Here is a 25,946-nt window from a genome sequence, read left to right on the forward strand (position 1 = left end):
CTCTTTGGAAACATTTATAGACCAAGCTAGGTCATAGTTTTAAGTTTTTTGGTATTGATGTCTTGAAACATAACAGTAGGGAGGCCCATGGAAAATTCTGTTAGAAACGTAGGAACTTGAGTGGCAGATAAAATGACATGCCATTGGTCCTAATGGATTGAATGAGGCAGTTTCCATCCTGCCAACATTAAAGTTAAAATTTATAAAATTTTAACAAATTTCAATTAATTTATTGTATGAATGTATTAATATATATATTTGTATATTTCTTTATATACATGCATGCAACATGTGAATGTTAAATAGTTTGTGCTCATTCATTGAATTGCTGCATACAATTTTTAGGTGGATGTTCCTTTAAGGTTTAAATCATGTTTAATTGCTTTTGTTATATAAGGAAGTGATGTAGGTCCGTTTGGTTTTATAACAACAAAAAAAAAAAAACACTGGAACCGCACTGAAGGGATGACAGTCAAAAAAATAATTTTTAGCATAGTGAAACATTTAATAGTTGCTATTCATCCAAAGACTTCAATTAATCAGTGCAATAAAAGAAACACAAGCAGGGCAGTGAAATTAAAATGAATGATAATAAAACATTTACAGACCAATGTAGGTCATAGTTTTAAGTTTTTTTGTTCTGCATGTCTTGAAACATAACAATAGTAATTAAGCATGATTTAAACAACTATATATAAAGTTCAAGTTAAACACATGCAATCACATAAATAGACCAATGAACTAATAAAACAAAACTCCAAGAAAACCAAGCGAAGCTGTGAGCAAAACCACAAAATATAAACACAGAAAACTCCCAGTACAGAAGGCAATACGTCAAACAAGGGCAATACACCAGCAGCTGTAAAATTCCTTAATTATTGAAATGTGTAATGGTGTTGTTTGGTTGTCTGAAGAAGCAGTGGGTCTCACTGTGAAAGCACTCACCTTTTAATAAAGTTCCTGTCTTTTTTACAGCTGCTGGTGTATTGCCCTTGTTTGACGTATTGCCTTCTGTACTGGGAGTTTTCTGTGTTAATAAACCAAAACAATTAAGACATTAAACTAGTCAATTAATCAATGTAATAAAAGAAACAGGGCAATATAATAATTAAAAAAAAACTTAACCCTTTGTTAAATGGTTAGTTTTCTATCAACTAAAAACATTTTATATTGACACTGTCATTTAAACCAGGTGGATAGTGAGCAACCACCTAATTTGCAACTCAATATCTCTCTTTTCCACCTGATTTTTAAAATTACCACCGCTCACATCTTTTTTTCTCCTCTTTCTTATATTAAATTGATTAATTGAGTAGTTTAATGTCTTTATTGTTCTAGTGTATTAGTTCATTGGTCTGTTTATCTGATTGGATGTTTTTAACTTGAACTTTATACATAATGACTGGTTTTTCATGGTTGTTCATTTTCTGATGAACTCTTCGGATGAACAGCAACTATTAAACATTTTACTATGTTAAAAAAGATTTTTCAGTTGTCATCCCTTCATTGCAGTTCCAGTGTTTTTTGGTTATTGAGTATTTTACACTGGTTTTCTGGTTTTGCTCAGTTTCTTCAGTTTTTGCATTTGGATTTATTTCTGATGAAGTCCTGGTCAAACAAGAAGGGACGAAAGTGCTTAGATAAAAAAAAATGTTGTTTTTCATCTTTGGTGGTTTTTTACACTCTACCAAATTATCAGATACTCACATGAGTTTTTTTATGTTTAGTTTGGTATCGCCTGGCTTCCTTGTTGCGCTTTTTGGGTGACAGTATGGTTCCGAGGTGGTTTACATAATAATTCAGAATACTAAATGTTACTAACAACTAAAAAGTGATTACTTTGCCCTTCTCAGACCTGCTGTTGAGTACATACCCCCTACATTACACTGGCCAATAGCAGTTTTATTATCATTCAGTTTAATTTCATTGCCCTGCTTACATACCTGAATGAATATCATCAGTGACAAAGTGCAGTTTACTTTCTCCTTATTGTATTCATGATAGGAAGATGGGAAGGAACCCTAATTGCAAAAGTGAAAAACATAAACAAAAATTTTGAAAACAAAAATGAATATTGTAAGAAAAGACTTCCAAAATACTTGACTTATTTAATTTTTTTTCAGTCTGTGTATATTGTATTGATGCAGTTTAATATATATTCAATTTAAATTTTAGTTATTAGCTCCAGAAGTAAGGAAAATTGCAGAGATTCTCGAAAAAGCAAAGAGCAGCTACTGGCCAACGCTTGCCAGCATTTTTAAAGAAGTTAACTCAGGTATTGAAAATTATCCTTCAGAAATAATTTTTTACTAAACTAATACAGTGCTTAACTTGTATATGGCCTAGACATGAACTTCAGTTTATTACATTTTGTATTCTTGCAAATAATTATGACATATGTTTAAATGCATGGAATATGTTATAATTGTGGAGGGTCATTTCTGCAGAAGTCATTTAGCATTTGAAATATTTGCCATATGAAGCAATGCAAAACTGACAAGTTTCTCTAACAGTCCTCATTTTCATGTTACAGGTCTTGCACTGGTATACATCTGTCAACAGACGCCCACTGGCTGTTGTCTTCATTCTCTTCATATAAAATCAATCATATTCACTGCATTGTTCGTACTTCATGTATTGCATCAGTTTCTGGTTTTAATTTGCCTATCAAGATTAGTATTTCATGCTATCATTTGGTTTTCTCATTATGTTCTTGTTCGTTTCATTCAACATTTCTCTCTTGAGAGCAAAACTACAGTTTTTTGGCCTTTTGTATTTTCTTTCCTGTTTACTGATGTTCCTTATTGTTGTGGGTTTGCCATGATTAGGTCCAATGTTCTTTAACCTTCAGGAGTAGATGCTACACGCTCTAGTCAGCCAGTAGCTCTTCCCATTTACTTTAATGTTTAGCTAAGCTTCTAGCTTCTCCAGATATCCCTTGAAGTTCAGTAAGCTTGCATCAAGGAAGTATACTCAGACTATTTTGCTGAAAACTTTCAACATTTGCTTTTTTTGCTCCAGTTATTTGACTGGATTTTGGATTTCACAGTTGTTTACCAATACATCGATTTTTGGGTTAGATCATTTCACTTTTTCTGTCATACCTTATTATATCTTCTTTCCCCTTCTGGCTGTAACTCCTTAGACAAGCCATCGTGGTGGGAACCCTGCTTATTGTATGTGATCCTGTACTGTCCCCCCATCCACCTCGACTGATGGACTATCTGCCCTCATGGTGGTTCTGAGGTGGCAACTTTCTACATGGATGCATATCCAGAGCTCTGACTGCTTCCATGTACCATAAAGCAATGCATTCCTACTGTTCTGCATATCTCAATCCGATGTTGTCTTTTTTGTCTGATTCAACATGCAAGTTGTTGCATCCAGTTGGATCCAGCCTTGGCGCCTTATACCAAATATTTGGATTCAAAAGCTCTGACTTCTCCCCTACCAACAGTTTCCTCTCTTGCCTGAATTACTTCAGATCTCATTTGCCACCTGCTTAAAGGAGGCATGTGGAACAAGAGCTCCTTTACTTTTCATGTTAAGCAAAAATATTTTTCCTCCCTTTTGATATTTTTGGCTGTAGTGGTTAGCTTAAAGTAGTGTTAGGTTCTTTATAGTAGTTAAGGTTAGAGTAATGTGATTTTCAAGTTTTTTTTCTTCTGAGTGTGTTCGTAAGATTAGTGTTAGGTTAGTATATATATATATATATATATATATATATATATATATATATATATATATATATATATTAACACTTTGGAATCTCAAAATACTGAAATGTCAAATTTCAGTATCTCAAGACCAAATAGTCGAATCTGCAGATGCGCGAAACTGTAGAATATCGAACCCGGAAATGTCGAACCCGTGGTACTGATGGCGCGTTAGGTAAGTGTATTTTTAAGGGTTTTGGGGAGTGTTTGTGTGTTTGTGAGTGTGTCGGGGAGTGTTAGGTGTGGGTTAGGGTACGCAGGTGAGAGTGTGTCAGAGTGGAGGTGTTTGTGTCAGGGTGTTTGTTTGTGCGAGGAGTGTGTATAGAATGTATGTTGGTGGGTTTTGTGTGTGTTGGTGTTTAGTGTGACCTCAGAGTTAATATATGTATGTAGGGAGTGTGGGGGGTGCAGGGGGTGCTTGCCCCCCCTGCTTATTGTAAGAGTGTGTGTGTGTGTTGTGTGGCGGTAGGTGTAGTTGTGTTTGTGTGTGTGCTTTAATGATCACGGTTTTGGGTTTCACGGTTTTGTTTTTTATTTTTTTGGTGTTTCGGCTTTATAGTCTCAAAATACTGAAATTCAATATTTCAGTATTTCGAGATTATTAAGTGAATCCATATATATATATGTATATATATATATATATATATATATATATATGTAGACTCCCTACACAAGCTTGAAGTTTCAAAACTTCAAACTACAAGTGATTGAGACCATAACATCGAAGTGTTGAAACTTTGAACGTTTTAAATAGAGATCGCCCTACAGCACGGAATGGGAAATTTACCATTTTCCTCACTGTAATGCAATCTTGAAGTTGGTATATTTATTTAGCAGGGGTGTATGGGGCGCAGGGGGTCTTGCCCGCCTGCAAAAATGTAAAAAAAAATTTTTGTTTTGTTTTTATTTTTTTCTATTACAAATTTGAAGTTTCAAAACTTACTTCAATCTTATGGTCTCGTCCATTTGTAGTTCGAAGTTTTGAAACTTTGAACGTGTGAAGTAGAACTACGTATACATATGTATTCACATACACACGCACACACACACACACACACACACACACACCTATATGTCTATATCTATGTATGCACACACACACACACACACACACACACACACACACACACACACACACACACACACACACACACACACACAAACCTATTTATATATCATTGTTTTCTTCTTCTGACATCAACAGGTTTCAAGAAGTATTCCTCCTGAGGGCATAAAATACCACCCTCAAGACCCATAGTCGCAGTGTTTGCTGTTTGAGGCCTTCCAACTTGCCGGATTCTCCTTCAGTTTGCGGTGTGTAATGTCCACTGAAGAACTCTCATGTAATATCTGGCTAAAGAACCATCATTATAGATGAAACTATTAGACTTAGGAGGTGCTAGACATGTTGATCATGGGGTCTTGGATGATTTATCACCTGGAGAGCTACGCATCTGAGTGATTTGACTGTGCTAGGGGCAGTTTTGCTACCTGATGTACACTGTCTATGCGGCAATCAGTAAATTCTATGGATTGAGTAGGAGGAAGCTTGTTATTGTTGGTATTTATAGATATGCTCAGATGAGTTTAACAGGAATGACTGGTGTGGCAGGAGTAGATCCCTGATGGTAGCAGTTAGAAGCCAATTGTCTAGATTTGGGAATACCTGCCATTATCTTGGTGAACATATGGGGGGGCTGTCTTGAGCCTAAAAGGCAGTGCTCTGGCTCCCAGCCAAAAACTAAGAACTCTCCTGGATTGCTGCTCAATCTTGATATCATAGTAGGTACCCTGGAGATCAATAGAGCACATCCAGTAGTCCTTCTTCAGCAGAAGTAGAATGGACTGTACAGTGCCACCCAAAAATTTGTCTGTTTTACATAGTTCATGAAAGGAGAATTAGATATGAGACCCCCTCTCAAGAACATTTCTCCTTTGTGGGCTTTCAGCTATGTTTTTGAAAAAATTGACCTTACTACCTTTTTGAACCAGTCGCTCGCACTGATCTTAAGTTCTTAACATGGAAAACAATTTTTCTTATTGCTTTAACATCTGCAAGGTGGGTCCTCAGCTGCAAGGTCTCATGGTGGGGGTGACCTTATCTGATCTTCCGAAAGGATAGGGTTGTGTTGTATGCTTATCCTTTTTTTCAGGCCACAAGTAGTTTCATTCTTCACTTTCTGTCAGGCTTTTAATCTCCCTGTGTTCTTTCTGGTACCTAAATATAAGGGAAATATGTTATTTTATACCTTGGATGTTTGTAGGCAGCTCAGGTACTACCTTGGCAGAACAAAGTCCTTTAAAATAGCTGAAAGGTTTTTTATTTCTTTTTCTGGGGCAAAGAATGGACAACCTGTCTCTAAGCAAGTCATTGTACATGGGTTGCAATCTGGTATGTTTTTTTTCCCTTATACTCACCATGGCAGGGTGAATCCAGGCAACATAAAGCCACTTTTCACAAGGGCCTTTTATTCATCAGTGACATTTTGGAAAGGAGTGGAATCTAGAAGTATTCTAGATGGCACCGACTTGGTCATCCGTTCTCACCATCCTGAAGCACTGCAAACTGGATGCTTTCTACATCCAGTACAGACTTCACAAGGACCATTCTCCAGGTACTTCTTGACTCTTATTCATCCTTCTCTTAGGTTGGGTAAGCTTTGGGAATTTACACATATAATAGTAAGGCAGTGTGTTCTTGAACGTAAATTCTACTAAACTGTAACAGTAGATGATTTGATGTTGTCTATTTACATTCATTCCTTAACCATTGGGTTCGGATCCAAACCTTGGACCTGACTTGGCCGTTAGTATAGCTTGTGGCCATCTGAAACTCTCAAGCTCCTCCTTACCCACAATGCACTAATTCTTAACATACCACAGATCTTGTTTGCCGCTTTTCTGATATAGACGTGGTCAGCTTTGCTCTTCAGCAATTTTAGGGATAAGTGCTATTTACATTTTTTCCCCTTTTCTTTACTCCTGTGTACACTTACTTCATACAATTGCTGGGATTTTTCTCAAGAATTTAAAACTTATACATTCTCTTACACCATTGGATCCCCCTTTCTTTTTGTCTTTTTCTTTCCGCCTCACCCTTTTCAAATAACTTAACAAAAAATATTTTTTTTCTTGCTGTCTTTGCTTCTCCATCATGTCTGAAAAAGGATTTAAAAAGTGCAGGAAATGTAGCCATAAGCTACCTTGTTCTGAAGCTCATGACCTCTGCGTCTGTTGTTTAGACCCAGAACATCTTAGTGTGGAATGTAATGTTTGCAACAGTTTTACTCTGCAACCAATAGCGGACCATAAAAACAAATTGATTCTTAAAGGACTATGGCCTACCACTTTTTGGAAGCCATATCTGGGGCTTACCCCCTAAGATACTTTCTAAGGATGTTCCAAAAAAGTCCCAGAAAAAGTCAGGTTCTTCAACTCCGTCTTCAATGGAGCCTCCACATAAAAAGTCCAGGTTGGATCTGAAGCTGTCCAGCTCCAGGACTTCCACAGGATCACATAAAATGTCTTTGGATCCACATACTTCGGGTCCTAAGGTACTTCCTCAGATCCAGTACTCTCCCTGTATAGACCCAGTGCTGTCTTGGGTCCCATATGCCTTCCTTGAGAGATGACATTCCAAATCACCTTCTGTTGCTTCATCTCGTTCTTCCAGGAGTCTCACTGAAGCCACAGTGGATAGAATGATGAGGATGTTTCTCTTGGCACAGATACAGATGGCGTTTCTCCTGATACCTACCCCACTGGGTCAGGAAGTCTTAGCCAACTCTACTACCCCAGTATTGGCTCCTTCTCTGAATCAACATTTTATTTTGGAGTCCTTGTATCTGTGTTTGCCAAGACAATCTGGATTGGATCTGAGGATAGATGTGTCCTTGCATCTGAGGGATTCTCATAGTGCCCCCAGCTCTGACAGTTTCAGAGCCAAGTGTCTGTCGGAGCTGAAGTGTCCATTTTGGATCCGAGGTGTTTGAGTCAACTCCAAAGTTTTTGGAGCTGTCTCTGCCCCTCAGAACCTCAGCTGTAGACAGCTCAGCTACAACCTCTGCCTCTGATAGATTGACTTTGGGGCAGATGGAGCCTATGGGGTAGAAGCATGGTTTCTCGTCTCCACCGGCTTCTTTCTCCATGAGATGGTCTGCCTTTGAAGTAGTGGAGAGAGTGTTGTCTGCTTCATCGGAACAGATAGTCTCTCCCCCCTCTGATCTTCCTTCAACATCTCATGTGTCTCTGTGCCATGAGCCTCAACATTTCACTCTATAGGGACAGCCACTCCAACTCCTCCAGACTATCCAGCATGGTGTCATTGTCTCTTCTGAAGCTTCCTTGGAATATCCCACTGAAGAAGTACCCATAAAGAGAAAGTGCAAAAGGAGGAACTTGGATTCCCCACAGGAATCTATCACAGAAGTCACTGATTTTGATGAAGGAGAATGATCCTCTCAATCACCACCTGAAGACTTCTCATTTTGAGACATTTTGGAGATTCTCAAGCAATGGGGTGTCTGGTCTTCCCAAAACCCTTTTCCAGAGAAATCAGTGTTTCTAGAGGTGATTGGATCTGGCCCATCGACCTCCTGGGTAACTCCGCCCACTGATGAGCTCATTGATTTAATCTCTCAGGGGACATGGAAGAAACCTGATGTGGTTCAACTTATCCCCCAGAAACCAAACCTCTGACAGGAAGGGAATACTGGAGCAAGGGAGTACCAGTGGATATCATGGTCATGACGGTGGCCACAAAGAAGGAACGTATGGAACAAAGTTCCACATTCTATCCCCCTAATAGAGAGTCTAGAATTCTGGACAGATTTGGGAAGCATGTCTATGCTTCAGCAACCTTTGCTTTAAGGTCACTGAATTATTTGCCACATTTCACTAGGTTGCAAAGAGATTTGATGAAGGAAATGCCAAATAATCTTTCAAGGACCATTACTACAGAGACTGAAGCTTCTGTAGCCTTGCAGATGGTGACCCGTCAGTCCATTTCTGATTTGTCCATGAAACTTATTTCTCATGCAGCTGAAAGTACCTCAGGGGCGGCGGATACAGGCACCTCAAGAAGAAGACATGTCTTGATGCGCTTGTGTGACTTTTTGGAGCCATTCAAGTCTTCTTTAATCAATGCTCCCTTTGACGGATCTTTCTTGTTTGGCTCCAAGATGAAAGACACACTCTCTAGGTGTGAAAAAGATGGAAAGGCTCTCTCTGCTGTAGGAGTACATTTTTCAATCCCTCAAAGGACCTTGTCTAGGAATCAGTGAGGGGGATGGAAAACGTGGTTCAAAAAATCTCTGAGTCCTTTCCAAGATCCACGCTAATGGAAGACGCTGCCCACACAGCAGCGGTGCACTGCAGAGCCAAGGGTGTAGAGGCACATTCTCTGACAGGCCCTGTCAATGTTCCTGAAAGGAGGCCCACTCATCCCCCTCTGGAGGCAATTGGGGGTTGTTTATCCCTGCACCAGAGAGCCTGGCTAGATATCACAAAAGACACCTGGGTGCAGAGTTGTTTCTCCAGAGGTTATATAATTCCCTTTTCCCTTCCACCACCATCCTCACAAAAGTTTCCCGATGTTCCACACAGTTGGAGGAAAGCAGCAGCACTAGAAATACAAAAGCTGATAGAAAAAAAGAGACATCCAAGCGGTCACACCAGACCAGAAAGGATCCAGAACTTACTTAGGATTCTTTTTAGTGCCAAAACAGGGGACTAGAGACCAATTCTGGATCTCAGCAAATTGAACAAGTCAGTTTGACACTCAACGTTTCAGATGGTCACATTTCTGTCCATCCTGCTCTTCCAAGGCAGGGCTGATTGGATTTTCTTAACAGACCTTCAAGATGCATACTTTCACATAAAAATTAACAGGTGGTCCAGAAGGTTCTTAATCTTCCAGTTGGGAGCCAGTCATTTCCAGTTCGGAGCTCTCCCCTTTGGTCTCACCACAGCCTCTAGGGTGTTCACCAAATGTATGGCAGTGGTTGCAGCTCACTTGAGACAGCAGGGATTCTGAGTGTTTCTGTATTTAGATGACTGGCTCATTACTGCTCCGAACACGCATCTACTCCTAATAGCGAGAAATCAGATACTCCAAACTTGCTCTCTTCTGGGAATTACAATAAACTGCAACAAATTACAGTTGCAATCATCTCAAATGCTGGAATTCATAGGGGCAAATGTCAACACAATTTCTGCAGCAGCTTCACTTTTCCCTGCCAGAGTGCAAACATTGAGATTCCAGATTGCAAAAATTATTCTCAACACCAAAATTTCAACCTGATTGATTCTTCAAGCCTCGGGGGCAATGTCAGCGGCCATAATTCTAGCCCCACCTTGCAAGATATCATATGAGAATTCTTTAGTGGATGCTAATGTCCCAATGGTCAATTCTTTATCAGTGGATGTCCGTTCAAATAAGGATAACACATGCATGCAAAAGATACCTTTGGTGGTGGATAGGATAAGATCAGCTTTTACAAGGCCATCCATTCATTCTCCCTCAACCCAAGGCCACAGTGACCCAGGACGCATCCCAGATTGGGAGGGAGGGCACTTCCTGGGGAAACAGTCCAAGGCATTTGGTCCCCCAAAGAGGCCAATTTGCATGTAAATATAATAGAGATGAGAGTAATGCTTTTAAAATTACAAGCCTTTCAGGATGCTCTAACTCTGGGGACAGTTGTGATTCACACAGACAATAGGTCAGTAGTTTGACACATCAACAAACAAGAAGGAAGCAGATGTTGCCCATTATGTCGAGAAGCCCTCAGAATGTGGCAATGGACAGTCTCTTCCAACCATTTTCTAATAGCATTGCACATTCTAGGGAAATCCATCATGGTAGCAGACAAATTGAGCAGGTCTGTTCTACTACCTCATGAGTGGTCTCTCAACAAGAAAGTGATGGAAGCAATTTTTCAGCAATGTGGCCAACCTTGCTGCAATCTTTTTGTGTCTCCCTTTAACAAGTGCAGCAGCTTTTTTGCCCTAATCCCCACAACGGGAATCACCAAGGGATGCTCTGCTCCACGATTGCCCCTCAGGTCTTTTTTATGCTTATTGACCAACTCCATTGATTACCAAGTTTCTGTAGAAACCGCATGGTTTAATAGCAAAGTCATCCTCATTGCACTTTACTGGCCTCAACAGGTTTGGTTCCCCCTTCCTTTGGTCTCATATTCTATGCCCTCCTTGGATACTGGATCTGATTCCAGACCTACTTTCTCACCTGACAGGCATGATTCATCCAGATATCTCGAACCTCAAGTTAACAGTGTGGTTTCTCCACTTCCGTTAATAGCCAGACAACCTATGCACTTGTCTTCTGTTTATCATATACTTTTGTCTACCCATAAAGCTTCTACTAGAAAAATCTACAAAAGTAAATGGAAGAGATTTGGTTGTTGGGTGCATCAAAACATATTGATCCCTTTTCAGCCCCTACACAGTGTCTTAGAGTTTTCAGCAGAACTTTTTAATGAGGGAGCTAGCTCTTCTACCGTTAAAGTTCAATTGGCAGCAATCTCTAACTTTCATGTAGGCGTTGACAATTTTTCTCTAGCCTCCGCTAAGATACGCAAGGCCTTCCTAAGAGGTACTGTTTTACTTAGACCACCTTATAAAGATCCTACTTCTCCGTGGAATGTGAATCTTCTTTTGCAGGCCTTACTCCATGTACCCCTTCAAACCATTAGGGAAATGTGAACTTAAATTTCTGAACTGGAAGACGATATGTTTAGTGGCAATTACCTCTTCTAGGAGAATTTCAGAACTTCAAGCATTATCCTGTAAACCTCCTTACTTGATTTTTCACCATACCTCTCAACCTGGAGTCATCAAAAATCTGGACAAAGGTCCATGAAAAGTAGGTACAATTGGCCAAAAATCTGCACACTGGTTAACATAAAATTTGCATGCATAATTATATGACCCCACCCACTCTAATGGAATTGTGGGATACTAGCATTCGCAACACAAACTGAAGAACAGACAAAATGTTAAACATTGCAACATATAACCAGAATAATAGTGTTTTATTTATATTAACATTTGAACATCTGTCAAAATTTGAACTTGTATAAAACTGAAATCCAATTTTGTTTTTATAAAAATAAAATTAACTGCTACACTAATATTAAGTAGCACTCCTAAATGTAACACAGTTACAAAATATTAACTAATTATCCATCATCCATCTGTCTTTCCAGCACTAAAAAACATTTACATAATTATGTTCCCAGTCGGTCAGTACAATCCAGTGACCAAAAACTCTGTCTATCTACAAACCTAGCAAATCTGCTGGGCATTGTCTGTACTCGTACAAGGTTGCTAAGGCCTGGAACAGATTCTGAGCGTGTTGTAAAGTGGAGAAAGGGCAAATTTCCCTGATCCCATTGTCCGCTTGCACAAACCTAATGCCATCAAAAGCAATCAAATAGTTTCTATCACTTCTGCCATCTGAAAAACATTCCATATTATGACTTTTCAATTATATGGTGTATTTCATAGGTAGATACTAGGCTATTTGCCCTAGGGCCTATATAAGCCTAGCCAAAAAGGTACCCTGGCTTTCGCTACCCAAGAAAATTATTTTCCTGTGCCCCTGTCGAACAGAGCTACAGAGGTGATCCCTGGGGTGAATTTCCTATTTCCCATCCGGTAGTCTGTTCCAGAGTATGGGTGTATATATATATATATATATATATATATATATATATATATATATATATATACACACACACACACACACACACACACACACACACACACACACACACACACACACACACACACACACACACAGAGAGAAAGATAGGTATAGATATCAACAGTCCCAAAGCATTCTTCCATGGTAGAACATGTGCATGGAAAAACAAAATATTAAAGCCAAAAATTACTCAAACAAGCTCTGTTTATTAAAGCAAAGACACTTGTTTTGTATTTAATATTTGACCACATTTATTTAATACATGTGACTTTTTAATTACTACAGTAGATTTAGTTATTTGATGCTGAACAATAAATACTTGCTATTAACATATTGACTACTTATATTCTAAACTGTATTTGCTCTTTTGTTTTCCATTTTGGTGAAAAGAAATGCAAGGGTTATTTATTATTAATTATTTATGAACTGTTGTAGTACAGAATATCATAGTAGGGTTCAAATAAAGATTTATAACTAGTTATCATATTTTACTAACTTTCTGAGACTGACTACGATTTGCAATGGATATTAATTATACTATACAAAGGTAACCATTTATTTTGGTACTTTCTACATTTTTTTTAATAATTGTTTTCCTTTGGATTATGCCAATTACGCTAGAAGCTAGAATCTAATCTATAAGATAATATAGATTTTTTTCTAATGTAGTAATTTCTTTTGTAAGAGTTACTTTTTATGTTTTTCTATTTAAACTATTTTTATGTTCTTCAAGAAATAAAGCATCTACCTATTGCTGGATATATGTTATAATATGTCTGCATTTGTACGCATCATACCTCTTTAAGTGCCCCTGATTTTGCAGAATGACCCTGATTTTGTTTTATATTTTTGCTTTGTCACTTGTACAATTTTTGATTTTCTGGTACATCACTGAGAATTGCAGTCCGTCAGTAATGCAGGACTTCAATGTTTCATACTTCTTATTTTTGAGAAATGTATTTTGATGCAAAACCTGATGTTCTTTTTACCTTTTTAAGTGCATTTAAGTAATATTTAAAAACTGTCACTGATAGTGGGCCTTTGACCCCCATTATTTTTAGCTTTGTCCAGAGTCTTGAGCAAAACGTTGAGAGGTATGGTGTGCATACACAGGGGTGTACATTTGGGAGTGTATATATGCATGAGTGTTTGTGTTTGCACATAAATTGTATGTATGTTATAGATTAGTGTCCAGATACAAATGCACTAACATGAGTTTCAGAGCACTGTCTTCTTTTTGTCTTTAAATGTATTGTCTTTTTGTGTTTATAAAGCTGTAACTGGATTATAGTAGCCAGTACCTTGAATCAAACAATGCTTTAATGCTTAATGCTGTATTTATATACTTAGGGATATACGTGAATAATCACTAACAATCTTGATTTGTTTAACTGTGGTGCTTTATACATGTACTCAAAATTCAGAGTTACAAAGCAAGAACACTTAACTGTAAGCCCCCCCCCCCCCCCCCGACCATATGCATATTCAAAAAACAATGCACTTACCAAAATCTAAGAACTATTTTATTGAAAGAGGAGAAGGCAAAAACTTGTAGTAGAAATATGTTTGTTTGGGAATGTTTTCCAGGGAAAGCTATCAAAAGCTGCATTTCTCAGAATGTTGTTCACTCCTTCACTATGGAGATGACGTATGTAAATTATTGCCTGTACTTAGAATGCTTCATTTTAAGGCCTTATGAATGACACACATTATACTGACTAAATGAAACATACAGCTGGACCAAAGAAACAGGTGCACTTATTTCTCAAAAGCTTTAAACTACCTGGCATATGATGACTTTTAATATAGAAATTATTTCTAATGATAGATATTTGCCTTACTAAAAACCTCAAAGCTGGATGACTGAAGTCACTCATTGAATGTTCTACATCCAGATCCTGCATCAGTGTCAAAAAGTACAAATTACTGAAACAAACTGTTTTCATCTTCCCTGTCTGCCTAACAGACAAAGATATACTGCAGTGGTAGAGAGTTAGTTCATCTCAGGAAAAAACCTAGAGATGCGACCACCACATGTGACATCGTCGTACTTACATCCCCAATTGTCCCTTGTTTCCTTTTCAGATTTTGAAAGGGTTTTTTTTTTTATTTTGAGTGTGTTTCTGGATGCTGCTCGCTCACTGTTTGGCGGGATTATCAGGTGTATTAGGCTGTTGTTCAGTTTACTTTCCACGAGTTGATACTTCTTAACGTCTTTGCTCGAGAATGTGGGACAAACCCAAAAATTATAATAAAGTCCCAAATGAGAGACAAATTAAAAGTTAATACAACTTTTTTTCATTAAAATGTACTTTTCTGAACAATAACACACAAGAAACTCTAGTGTTTGCAGTTACCAATTAACTGCAGTCCCCGGTGATTTATCAGAAAAATAAAAAAATACAAAGGATAGTCTAGTGCAAAATATGAGAGAAAATCGGGGACATTATGCAAACAGTGGAACATTTGAGAGATATGGTTTCCATTCATACACACAGCACTACTTGCCTTCATGATCACATATCTGTCAAGGGTGAAGCAACTCCTATTCACCCTGCACATATTCCAGCTTTGAAAGACAGAGACATACACCTAAAAATGTGGAGCAACTTGTCTTAAAGCCTTTGGAACTCTGCTCCATGCAGCACTTGCATAGTTCAGGTTCTCTGAACTATGTAACTACCGTAACGTTGACTTTAGAATTCTGTGCCATGCTGCACTTGCATAGTCCTCTTTGGTTGGCAATTGTCAGGCACTACAAGTTGTGGGTGGACTGTAGCCATACAGCCGTAATGAAAAATTGTAAAAAAAAAAAAAAAAATCGGGATTTGATGGGGCCATTCAGAAATTCATGGCACCCTATTATTTTGCCCTCATAACCGGGAAATACTGATGAATTTGGTACAGTTGAGAGGCATGTTTTTCATAAGGATAGGGTGATGTTAACCGCCAACACTTTCTTCCTTCCCAAAGTGGTGTCAGAATCCAGTAGGAATCAGTCTATTAACTTGCCTGTTTTCTTCCCAAAATGTTAAAACAAGGGTGAATATATCATCTGATGTTGTCAGTTTTCATTCTGCCCTCAGAATATATATATACGTTTGGATCCAATCTCTCGGATCTGACTCAGCCATTGCAAAAGCTCGTGGCAACCAAAAACTATGGAGCTTCTCCCTTACTCATAATGCACCAACCCCAAGTACCTCAGATCTCATTTGCCACTATACGCAAAAGATGTGGTAACCATTGATGTTAAGTTGTCTATCTCGCCTTCATTCTTGCTGGTTGGGATCGGAGCCGATCCTCGGCTCCGACTCGGCCATCTTCAATAGCTCAAGAGCCGTTTACTGGCTCGAGGCTACCCCATATCCCGTGATGCCTGGCGCTAGTTACCCAGATCTCGTTTGCCGCTTTAGACTGCGAGATTGTCTTACTGGCTTAGGCTCGTATACTTTATTGTATTTTTCTATTTTTACTAGAGTTTATCCTTTATAGTGTACCTAATTTCTTAGTCATTCTATTCCCCTAGCTATATTCTCTAAATAGTATCTATCCCTCCTGTTTTTTCTTGAAAACTTGTTTTACTTAGAGAGTTTTCCCCACCCCTCCTCCTCCCTTCCTTAGCGGTAGCTGTTTCAATTAGAGGCTAACCCTTTTATGTAAGAGTGTTCAATCTCGCCGTTTGTTCTTACACACGGGTTCGGAGCCGATCCTCGGCTCCGAGTCGGCCGAATTGCAAAGCTCTGAATCTCAGAGAAGCTCGAGACCAGCCCATATCCCACAATCCTCCCTGCCATTACCCAGATCTAGTTTGCCGCTGCAACAGATCGGATCGAGGAGAGCTCGGACCAGATAGAAACTTGAGTTGTTGATTTCTTCAGATAAGAATTCAAATTTTTTTCTTGTTGATACTTCCTTATAGTTAGTAGTTATTGTAGAAGTGCTGTGTGTGTGTGATATATATATATATATATATATATATATATATATATATATATATACACCCATTTTTCTTCTTCAAGCACCCTTGTGGCCTAACCTTTTTTCTTGGGTGTGTTTTTTTGTGAGAGTTTTATATATATATAACCTGTTTAGTATACATATATTGCTAGGATTAGTAGTTTTTTCCTATTATTGTAGTTATTATCTTTGTTACTGTACAATGTCAGAGAAATCCATATCTGGTTTTAAAAGATGTCAGTGTGGGCAGAAAATGTTCATTACTGACAATCATGCTTCCTGTGTCTACTGTCTTGGCCCTCTCCATCTCCAAGAGGATTGCTCTATTTGTCATTCCTTTAGTGGGAGGGTCATGACAGATAAATGCAGGAAGCTTATTGACAGAGGATTGTTGAAGCCGGCCTTTCAAGAGGCTTTGGACAAGTCAGATCAGGCTTCTAAATCCTCGAAGGGGTCGAAGATGTCGGAGCCCATGTCATCGGCTCCGAGTTCATCTTCTCGGGTTTGTTCGCCGGTTCCACAGATCTCGGGGCCGAGCGTCGAACATTAGTCTTTTGCTGAGCCCCAGATCTTGGATCCGGTGTCGGAACTGCCACCACCGTCCATTCTTCGGTCGGTGCCATCTTCGGCTCCTTCGACCCGTTCTTCCAGACCCTTGTCTGACACAAATGTGGATCGTGTCATGCAGAAACTCATGCAGTTTCCTCCCAGTTGGTGTCAAAGCTAGAAGGCCTCCCCATATCTCCAACGGGTCCTCCTTCGAGACCCATCCAGATCTCGGAGCTGGGAGAAGATGACCTGATGATAGTGGAGCCCTCGGTGCCGAAACCGTCCATTGCACGATCGACACCTTTGATTTCGACTCCTTCGGAACCGTTAGGGGAGTCGCGGAGCCGACGGTCTTTGCTCGGTTCTGGGACCGAGAGTCGTACCGACCTGTCGGTGCCGACTCTCCCTCTCGGGGCCTCGGCACAGACTGGTTCGGCTCCGTCCTCGGGGTTGGAGCCCACGGCACCTGGTTCTGGGATGCTTCTGTGTTCTTCAGAACCAGGGGAGCCTTCAGCCAGGGGTTCGGGGGCCTTTGACCTTATGAGGAAGGTATTGTCTGCACAGACAACCACATCATCAGGGGAATCTTCTCCTTCCCCAAAAGGGCCACTTTCTGTTTCTGCTCCCACGATCCATCCCAAGCGTCGAGCCCAATTGCCTCAACCACTCACAGAGGGTTCCCCCTGTTCCTTGGAGGCCTCACCAGAAGCCCTCTCTGATGAGGTCCCAAGGAAACGGTTGTGCAAGAGGAGGTACATAGATTCCCCACAGGAATCTCTAACGTCTGACACCGACTTGGATGAGGCAGAGGGGTCCCCCAAATCACCCTCGGAGGATGTGTCATTTGCAGACATCCTGGAGATCTTGAAACAGAGGGGTGATTGGCAGTCCCTAGCCCCCTCTGAGGACGAGTCGGTGCTGCTGAAGGCTTTTGGGGCTCAACCTTCTCCCTCCTGGGTGACCCCGCCCTTCGATGAATTAATGGATTTGATCGCTCGAAGGGTGTGTGAGACACCTGACACAGTGGAACCAGTATCTAGGAAACCAAACAAGTTCATCACTGCCCCCCAAGATAAATCTTATCTCACCAAGGGAGTCCCTGTCGACGCTATGGTGGTGACGGCAGCCACGAAAAAGGAGATGTCTGAGTCTTCCTCATCTGTTCATCCTCCTAATAAGGATTCTAGGACTATGGACAGATATGGGAAGCGTATTTTTAGTTCAGCGACTTTTTCCATGCGTTCGCTAAACTACCTGACCCATTTCACACGTTTGCAGAGGGATCTCATCAAGGAGTTGACAGATACCCTCCAGGGTAACACAGATGCTGTTTCAGATAAGGTAACAGCACAACTTAACACCCTCACATCCATAGTAAACTCATCCATGAGGCTCATCTCGTATGCAGCCGAGGGATCGAGTAGAGCTGCAGCTTCAGCGATTGCTCTTCGAAGACAATCATGGATGCGGCTGTGCTCCTTTGCGGAAGCCTTCAAGTCTTCCTTTGCCAATGCCCCTTTTGATGGTGCCACACTTTTCGGGCCCAAGTTTAAGGAGACTCTCACTCGGTGCGAGCAAGAGGGAAAGACCCTGTCTGCTGTTGGGGTCTGTTTTTCCGCTCCTACTAGACCGTACCCCAAAGGGCAACGAGGCGGAAAAATGTGGTTCCGTAAGAATCAGGGATCTTTCCTGACCACACAGAGTGATACCCCCTCCAGAGGCAGAGGAGGGGGTAGAAATGGAAGACGCCGCCCCGGCGGCAGAGGGAGTCCGCATAACCAAGGCGACAGGGATTCCGTCCTTGGGAAGCCTTTTCAGCACTCCTGAACGGAGGCCCGGCTGTCCTGCTCTGGAGGCAGTCGGGGGTCGCTTAGCTTTATACCCACTGGCCTGGCTAAATATTACATGTGAAATTGTTCAATCTCGCCGTTTGTTCTTACACACGGGTTCGGAGCCGATCCTCGGCTCCGAGTCGGCCGCATCACTAGCTCGCATCTTCGAGAAAGCTCGAGGCACACTAATATCCCATGATCCTCTGGTGCTAACCCTCAGATCTAGTTTGCCGCTAGCAGCAGATCGCATCGAGAGGCTCGGGCCAGTACAATTTTTACTGCTTTTTCTTGTTAAATATAGATATTTTTTTATATTCTTAAAATCTTTATCTTAATAATTGATAGCTTCATATATATAGTAGTTGTGTGAACTAGCTTAGGTAGTTTGTTACCTTTAAAATTATTAGTAAGGGCCTTAGGCCGTTTTTTGTCTGTAAGAACTTACAGTATTTAAAAGAAAGTTAACTTTTTCTATTTTATTTTTTCTTTCAAAAATATATATACATATATCTCAGTGTGCTGTGGTGTGTTTTTTGTACATTTTTATATATATACTTATATCTCTGATATTGTAGTTAGAAATTTTTCTATATAGTGCTGTCTTTTTTTCTAGTAGAATGTCAGAAAAGACTAAGAGTGGATGTAAAAGGTGTCAGTGTGGACAGAAGATGTCCATTACTGACAACCATTCATCCTGCGTCTACTGTCTTGGCCCTCTCCACTTGCAGGAAGACTGTTCCATCTGTCATTCCTTTAGTGGGAGGGTCATGCTGGAAAGACGCAGGAAGTTGGTGGACAGAGGTTTAATCAAACCCGAGTTTCAAGAGGCCATGGACAAGGCTGAACAGGTTTCGAAGTCTTCGAAGGGGTCGAAGTCTTCAAGAGTGTCGGAGCCCAAGTCATCGGCTCCGAGCACCTCTTTTCAAATTCGGACACCGGCTCCTATGACTTCGGTGCCGGGTGTCAAAACCTTATCTCCGCACGAGCCTCAGGTCTTGGAGCCGGTATCAGAGGTACCACCGTCTACTATCCTTCACTCGGTGACGGCTTCGATCACTTCGACCCATTCTTCGAGGCCACTTTCCGAATCTGATGTGGACCGAGTGGTACAGAAGCTTATGGAGAACTTGGCTTTGTCAAAATTACTCGAGGTTTCGTCCCAATTGGTTTCGAAACTCGAAGCTATTCCAGCTCCCTCGACACTTCGAGTCATCGGTGTTAGGAGTCGAAGAACCGATGATCGTAGAGCCCTCGGTGCCGAAGCCTCCAGTAGAGCTGTCGGCTCCGTTGACCTCGACTCCTTCGGAACCAGCCGGAGAGTCTCGGAGCCGAACATCTTTCCTGGGTTCCGGGGGGGATAGTCGAACCGAGATTTCGGTTCCGACTCTTCCTCTCGGTGCCTCGGCTCAGATCAGTTCGGATCCGTCCTCGGTGTCGGAGCCCGTGGTTCCGATTCCGGAGAAACGACCTCCTTCTTCGGATCGGGTCAGATCTTTGGGTCGGGGCACCGGTGCCTTTGACATCATGAGGAAGGTCTTGTCGGAGCAGACACTTACTTCATCGGCTTCTTTATCTCCTTCCCCAAAAGGTCCACGTTCTGCTTCTGTGCCTTCGGTACCTACCAAGCGTCAAGACCCACTGCCTCAGAAGTCCCCACAGGGAGACTCTGGTTCCTCAGATGCATCCCCAGAAGCTCCCACTGAGGATGTTCCGAGGAAACGACTGTGCAAGAGGAGGCACATAGATTCCCCACAGGAATTTCTTACATCTGATACTGATTTAGATGAAACAGAAGGGTCCCCACGGTCCACCTCTGAGGATGTCTCTTTTGCAGACATTTTGGAAATCCTGAAGCAAAGAGGGGACTGGCAAACCCTTACCCCTTCTGCGGATGAATCGGTTTTACTGAAGGCATTTGGGACTCAACCTTCTACCTCCTGGGTGACTCCTCCCTTTGACAATCTCATGGATCTAGTAGCTCGGAGGGCTTGGGAAACACCTGATACAGTGGAACCAGTCCCGCGTAAACCCAACAAATACATGACAGCTCCCCAAGATAAAGCCTATCTTACAAAAGGAGTTCCCGTAGACACTATGGTGGTGGCGGCGGCCACTAAGAAAGAGATGTCTGAATCATCTTCCTCTGTCCATCCTGCTAATAAGGATTCTAGGACAATGGGCAGATATGGGAAGCGCATATTTAGTTCGGCGACTTTTTCCATCCGATCGCTCAACTACCTTACACATTTTACGCGTTTACAAAGAGATCTCATTAAGGAATTGGGAGATACTCTTCAGGGACACACAGATGGTGCTGTTGCCGAGAAAGTGTCAGCGCAACTTAACACCCTAAATTCCATAGTCAACTCGTCCATGAGGCTGATTTCATACGCAGCCGAAGGATCGAGTAGAGCGGCAGCTTCAGCGATTGCACTGAGGAGACAATCCTGGTTGCGCTTATGCTCCTTTGCAGAAGCCTTTAAGTCTTCCCTTGCCAATGCCCCCTTTGATGGTGCCTCCCTGTTTGGGCCCAAAGTAAAGGAGACTGTCACGAGGTGTGAACAAGAAGGGAAGACCCTGTCTGCCATAGGGGTCCGTTTTTCCGTTCCATCTAGACCCTACCCTAAAGGGCAACGAGGAGGAAAGATGTGGTTCCGAAAGACTCAGGGATCTTTTCAACACACCCAAAGTGACGCCCCTCCAGAGGCAGAGGAGGGGGAAGAAATGGAAGATGCCGCCCAGCCAGCAGAGGGGGACCGCAAAATCAGGGTGACAGAGAGACCTTCTCTGGAAAACCCTTCCAGCACTCCTGAGTGCAGGCCCGGCTGTCCTACACTGGAGGCAGTCGGGGGTCGCTTGGCTTTATACCCAGAGACCTGGCTAAATCTTACATCAGATTACTGGGTAAAAAGCATAGATGTTATGTGATCCTATCTCGCCTACATTCTATACTGATGGGTTCGGAGCCGATCCTCGGCTCCGACTCGGCACGCTATACTATAGAGCAAAGTCTCTAATTGGCTGAGCTATTCTATATCCCAGGATGCTCCACCACCAATTCCCCAGATCTCGTTTGCCGCTTACAAGCAAAGACATGGTCTCGAGCTTGGCTGAGCTAAGTGCTTTCTTTCTAAGAATATTTCTGTCAGGAATTTTCTTAAACTTAACCAAAAGCTGTTTTAACGGCTATTGCTGTGTATGATTGAGTTTTTTTGATTATTTTTGTGGTAAAATTGTCTTTCAGGGTAAGGTTTCCGTTTAAGTTAGAGGGGCCTTCCCCTCGTGCGTGAGTAAGCTTTTTTGTGTGAGTTTCGTGAGGTGGTCATGTACCCGTTTTTAATTAGAGGGTTCTTGGCCCTCCTGTTGTGTGATTTTTTTTTTTTTTTTGTTGTTGACCTCTTTACTGTAAAGTGAAATTGTTCGAGGTTAGATAAATTTTTTTCCTGTGTTTTTTTCTAACTGTTTGGCATTATGTCTAAAAGACCCTCAGGGTTTAAAAAATGCACAAGATACAGCTACAAGATGTCCATAACGGACGATCACTCCCTATGCGTGTACTGTTTAGGACCCAAACACCTTCAGGAGTCTTGTAGCGTGTGTCACGCTTTTTCCTCTCGAGTCCTCCAAGAGAGGAAAAATAAATTGATACTAAAAGAACTTATCAAACCTACTTTTGAAGAGGCCTTATCTTCCTCTTCTTCTCCCTCAAAGAAAAAGAAATCGTCGGAACCGACTACCAAGAAACCTCGGCAGGCTTCTCCATCGGCTCCACGGACTTCGGAGCCGAGGGCGGAACGGTCTGCCTCGATGCCTCCAGCCTCGATTCCTCTGGCTTCGGAGCCGATGGCTGGAGCTTCGAGAGGTGGGTCACCTTCATCGGCTCCGCTGATTTTGGAGCCGATGAGGGTTGCCCGCACAGACTCTTCCCCTTCGGCGCCGAAGACCTCTTCGGCACCAAGGGAAATTACAATGGAGTCTCCTTCGGCACCGATTTTGATCGAGACAATTCGGAGCCGGTCCCCCAGTCCTTCGGAGCCGGTGGAGAAGTCTACTCGGACCCGTTCGATCTCCTCCCGGTCTTCCAAGATGTCGGATTCGGACATTGACAGGGTGCTCCAAAGGCTGTTTCAGTCTCCAGTCTTCCAAAAGTTAGTTTCAGCTCCAGCCTAGTCGGCTTCGGAGCCGATGGTCCACCCTTTAGCCTTGGTTCCTCCTCCAACAGCCTCGGCACCGTTGGAGTCGGTGCTGGTGGAGCCGATGGAGGTGTCCGGGTCGGCTCCGACCCTTACTCCTACTCCGACCTTCGGGTCGCAGTTCGGTACACGGACCTCTTCGGTCGGCCCTGGGGGTGACGCATCGGGGCCGATGTTTTCGGTTCCGAGCCTCTCTCTTGGTGCGTCGGCTGCGGGAGTGCCGTCTGCTGTTATGGCTTTGGGGGTCGGACCTTCCCAGGATTCTGGGGGCCCGGCCTTTAGAGCCATGAGGAGTGCTTTGGCCAAATCTTCTTTGGCTACCTCCACCGTCTCCCCGGCACCTTCCCTAGGCACGGAGACTGGTTCCTTTGTAGTCCCCCTGTCTCAAGACAGCGGAGCCCTGAGGCCTGAGGTCACCCCCATTGGGGGTCCCCCTCTTCCTGGAGGTCCCTCTGAAGAGTCTTCGGAGGAACCCCCAAGAAAGAAACAGTGCAAGAGGAAGCACGTCGACTCCCCTGACGAGTCTCTCACCTCGGACACCGATCTTGATGATGCGGAAGGGTCCCCCAAGTCGTCCTCGGATGATGTCTCCTTTGCGGACATCCTGGAAGTCCTCAAACAACGAGGCGGCTGGCAGACCAAACCCCCTTCCTCTGACGAGTCGGTGTTCCTCAAGGCCTTCGGGGCTCAGCCCTCCGCCTCCTGGGTGTCTCCGCCCTTCGATGAGCTCCTAGATTTGATCTCTCAAAGGGCGTGGGAACATCCAGATTCTGTGGAACCGGTGCCTGCTCGCCCTAAAAATTTTTGTCAGTGCCCCCGGAAAAGGAATTTCTCACCAAGGGTGTGGCTGTAGATGCTCTGGTGGTGGCATCTGCTACCCAGCAAGATGTAGCAGAGGCTTCGACGTCCGTCCATCCTCCTAATAAGGAGTCTAGGAGCATGGACCGGTACGGGAAGCGCACCCTTACTTCAGCGGCCTTTACTTTAAGGTCTCTGAACTATCTGACGCACTTCACTAGACTTCAGAGGGACCTGATCAAGGAACTTTCAGATACCCTCTCTGGTAACCTACCTGAGCAGTTGGCCCAGACGGTTAGCTCTCAGTTGGCTACTCTATCGTCGATATCGAACTCGTCCATGAGGCTCATTTCGTATGCAGCCGAGGGGGCGAGTAGAGCGGCGGGTACGGGTGTTGCTCTACGGAGCCAAGCCTGGCTCCGCCTGTGTCATTTTGCGGAGGCCTTCAAGTCTTCCTTTGCCGACGCTCCCTTTGATGGGTCCTCTTTGTTTGGACCCAAGGTAAAGGACACCTTGACCCGCTGTGAACAAGAGGGTAAGACTTTGACTGCCGTAGGGGCACGGTTTTCCTCTCCCTTTCGGCCTTATCCCAAGGTTAAAAGAGGAGGGAAAATGTGGTTCCGTAAATCTCAGAAGAATTACCCCTCACAGCAGGATGATCCCCCTTCTAGAGGCAGAGGAGGGGGTAATTTTTCAGGAAGACGCCGTCCCAGAGGCGGCAGAGGCCCCCACAACACTGGAGACTGCGAGTCCTTTCGTGGCTCTTCAACCTTTCGGCATCCCTGAAGGATTGCCCGACTGCGCAGCTCCGGGGCCAGTCGGGGGTCGTTTTTCAAGGCACCTAAAGGCCTGGGAGAGTATCACTCAGGACCGATGGGTGCTCTGAATCATCGCCGGAGGTTACGTCATCCCTTTTCACCGCCAACCAGGAAAATCCCGGACCTGCCACCCAGTCAACGGGATATTGCAGCCATCGAAATTTCAAAGCTGCTTCAAAAAGGAGTCATCCAATCGGTCCCCGTAGACCAGACCAGATTAGGGACTTACTCAAAATTCTTTTTGGTGCCAAAAAAGACCGGGGACTTGAGGCCCATTTTGGATCTCAGCAACCTAAATCGATCAGTCAAGAAGTCCAAGTTCCAGATGGTCACCTTACAATCCATTCTCCCGCTACTGGAGAAAGGTGTTTGGATGTGCTCCATAGATCTCAAGGATGCCTATTATCACATTCTCGTAGATCAGGCGTCCAGGAGACATCTGCGCTTCAGCCTGGGAGACAGTCATTTCCAGTTCTGCGCACTGCCCTTTGGTCTCACCACAGCCCCCAGGGTGTTCACCAAATGTTTGGCGGTGGTGACTGCTCACCTGAGGAGTCTAGGATTCCAGGTGTTTCCGTATCTAGACGACTGGCTCCTAACTGCCACCTCCAGGCATCTACTATTACAGAATCTAGCAGTCACGATATCTCTAGGCACCTCCCTTGGAATCACCTTCAATTGGGCAAAGTCTGTGTTGCTGCCGTCTCAGCATATACGGTTTATCGGGGTAGAGAAAGACTCAAAGCAAATGCGGGTCTATCTTCCTACAGAGAGAATAGAAACATTACAATCTCAAGTCCGAGCGTTGCTCCTCAAACGCCGAGCCCCAGCAAGGATGGTCCTACAACTGCTGGGTTCCATGTCGGCTACCGTTCTCCTAGTGCCCTTAGCAAGATTGCACATGAGGATTCTCCAGTGGCTCCTGTCGGTCCAGTGGTCGTATCAGGAACTTCCTCTCAGTCACCACATTATAATCACGGAGACGTGCAAACAGGACCTCCGTTGGTGGCTTCTCTCCTCCAACCTGGATCAGGGGCGACCCTTCGTTCTCCTCATCCAGTGGCCACTTTGACTACGGACTCCTCCCAGACGGGGTGGGGGGGACATTACCTGGGTAGGTCAGTCCAAGGCGAGAGGCACCCCGACGAGAGTTCCCTACACATCAACATACTGGAAATGAGGGCGGTGCTTCTATCGCTTCAAGCACTACACAGCTACCTCCCCCAGGGTATGATTGCCATTCAGTCCGACAACATGTCAGTAGTCTGGTACCTGAACAAGCAGGGAGGGACCAGGTCCTACCCTCTTTGCAGAGAGGCCAGGAAAGTATGGAATTGGGCTGTTGCAACCAA

At 43.2% G+C, this 25,946-nt stretch overlaps 1 protein-coding gene across 1 annotated transcript in view; it reads left to right on the plus strand.

Annotated features, from left to right (window-relative positions):
• Positions 1-25,946, plus strand: part of LOC122800226 (dynein axonemal heavy chain 17-like) — a 17,083,451-nt gene that overhangs the window by 1,323,787 nt on the left and 15,733,718 nt on the right. The window contains exon 5 of the mRNA XM_044069720.1: positions 2,176-2,275. Coding sequence (XP_043925655.1) covers positions 2,176-2,275 — 100 coding nt within the window. The remainder of the gene's footprint in view (positions 1-2,175; positions 2,276-25,946) is intronic.

This window comes from Protopterus annectens, chromosome 4.part0 (assembly GCF_019279795.1).
Source record: "Protopterus annectens isolate FY-2018-M chromosome 4.part0, PAN1.0, whole genome shotgun sequence".
Taxonomy (NCBI): Eukaryota; Metazoa; Chordata; order Ceratodontiformes; family Protopteridae; genus Protopterus; species Protopterus annectens.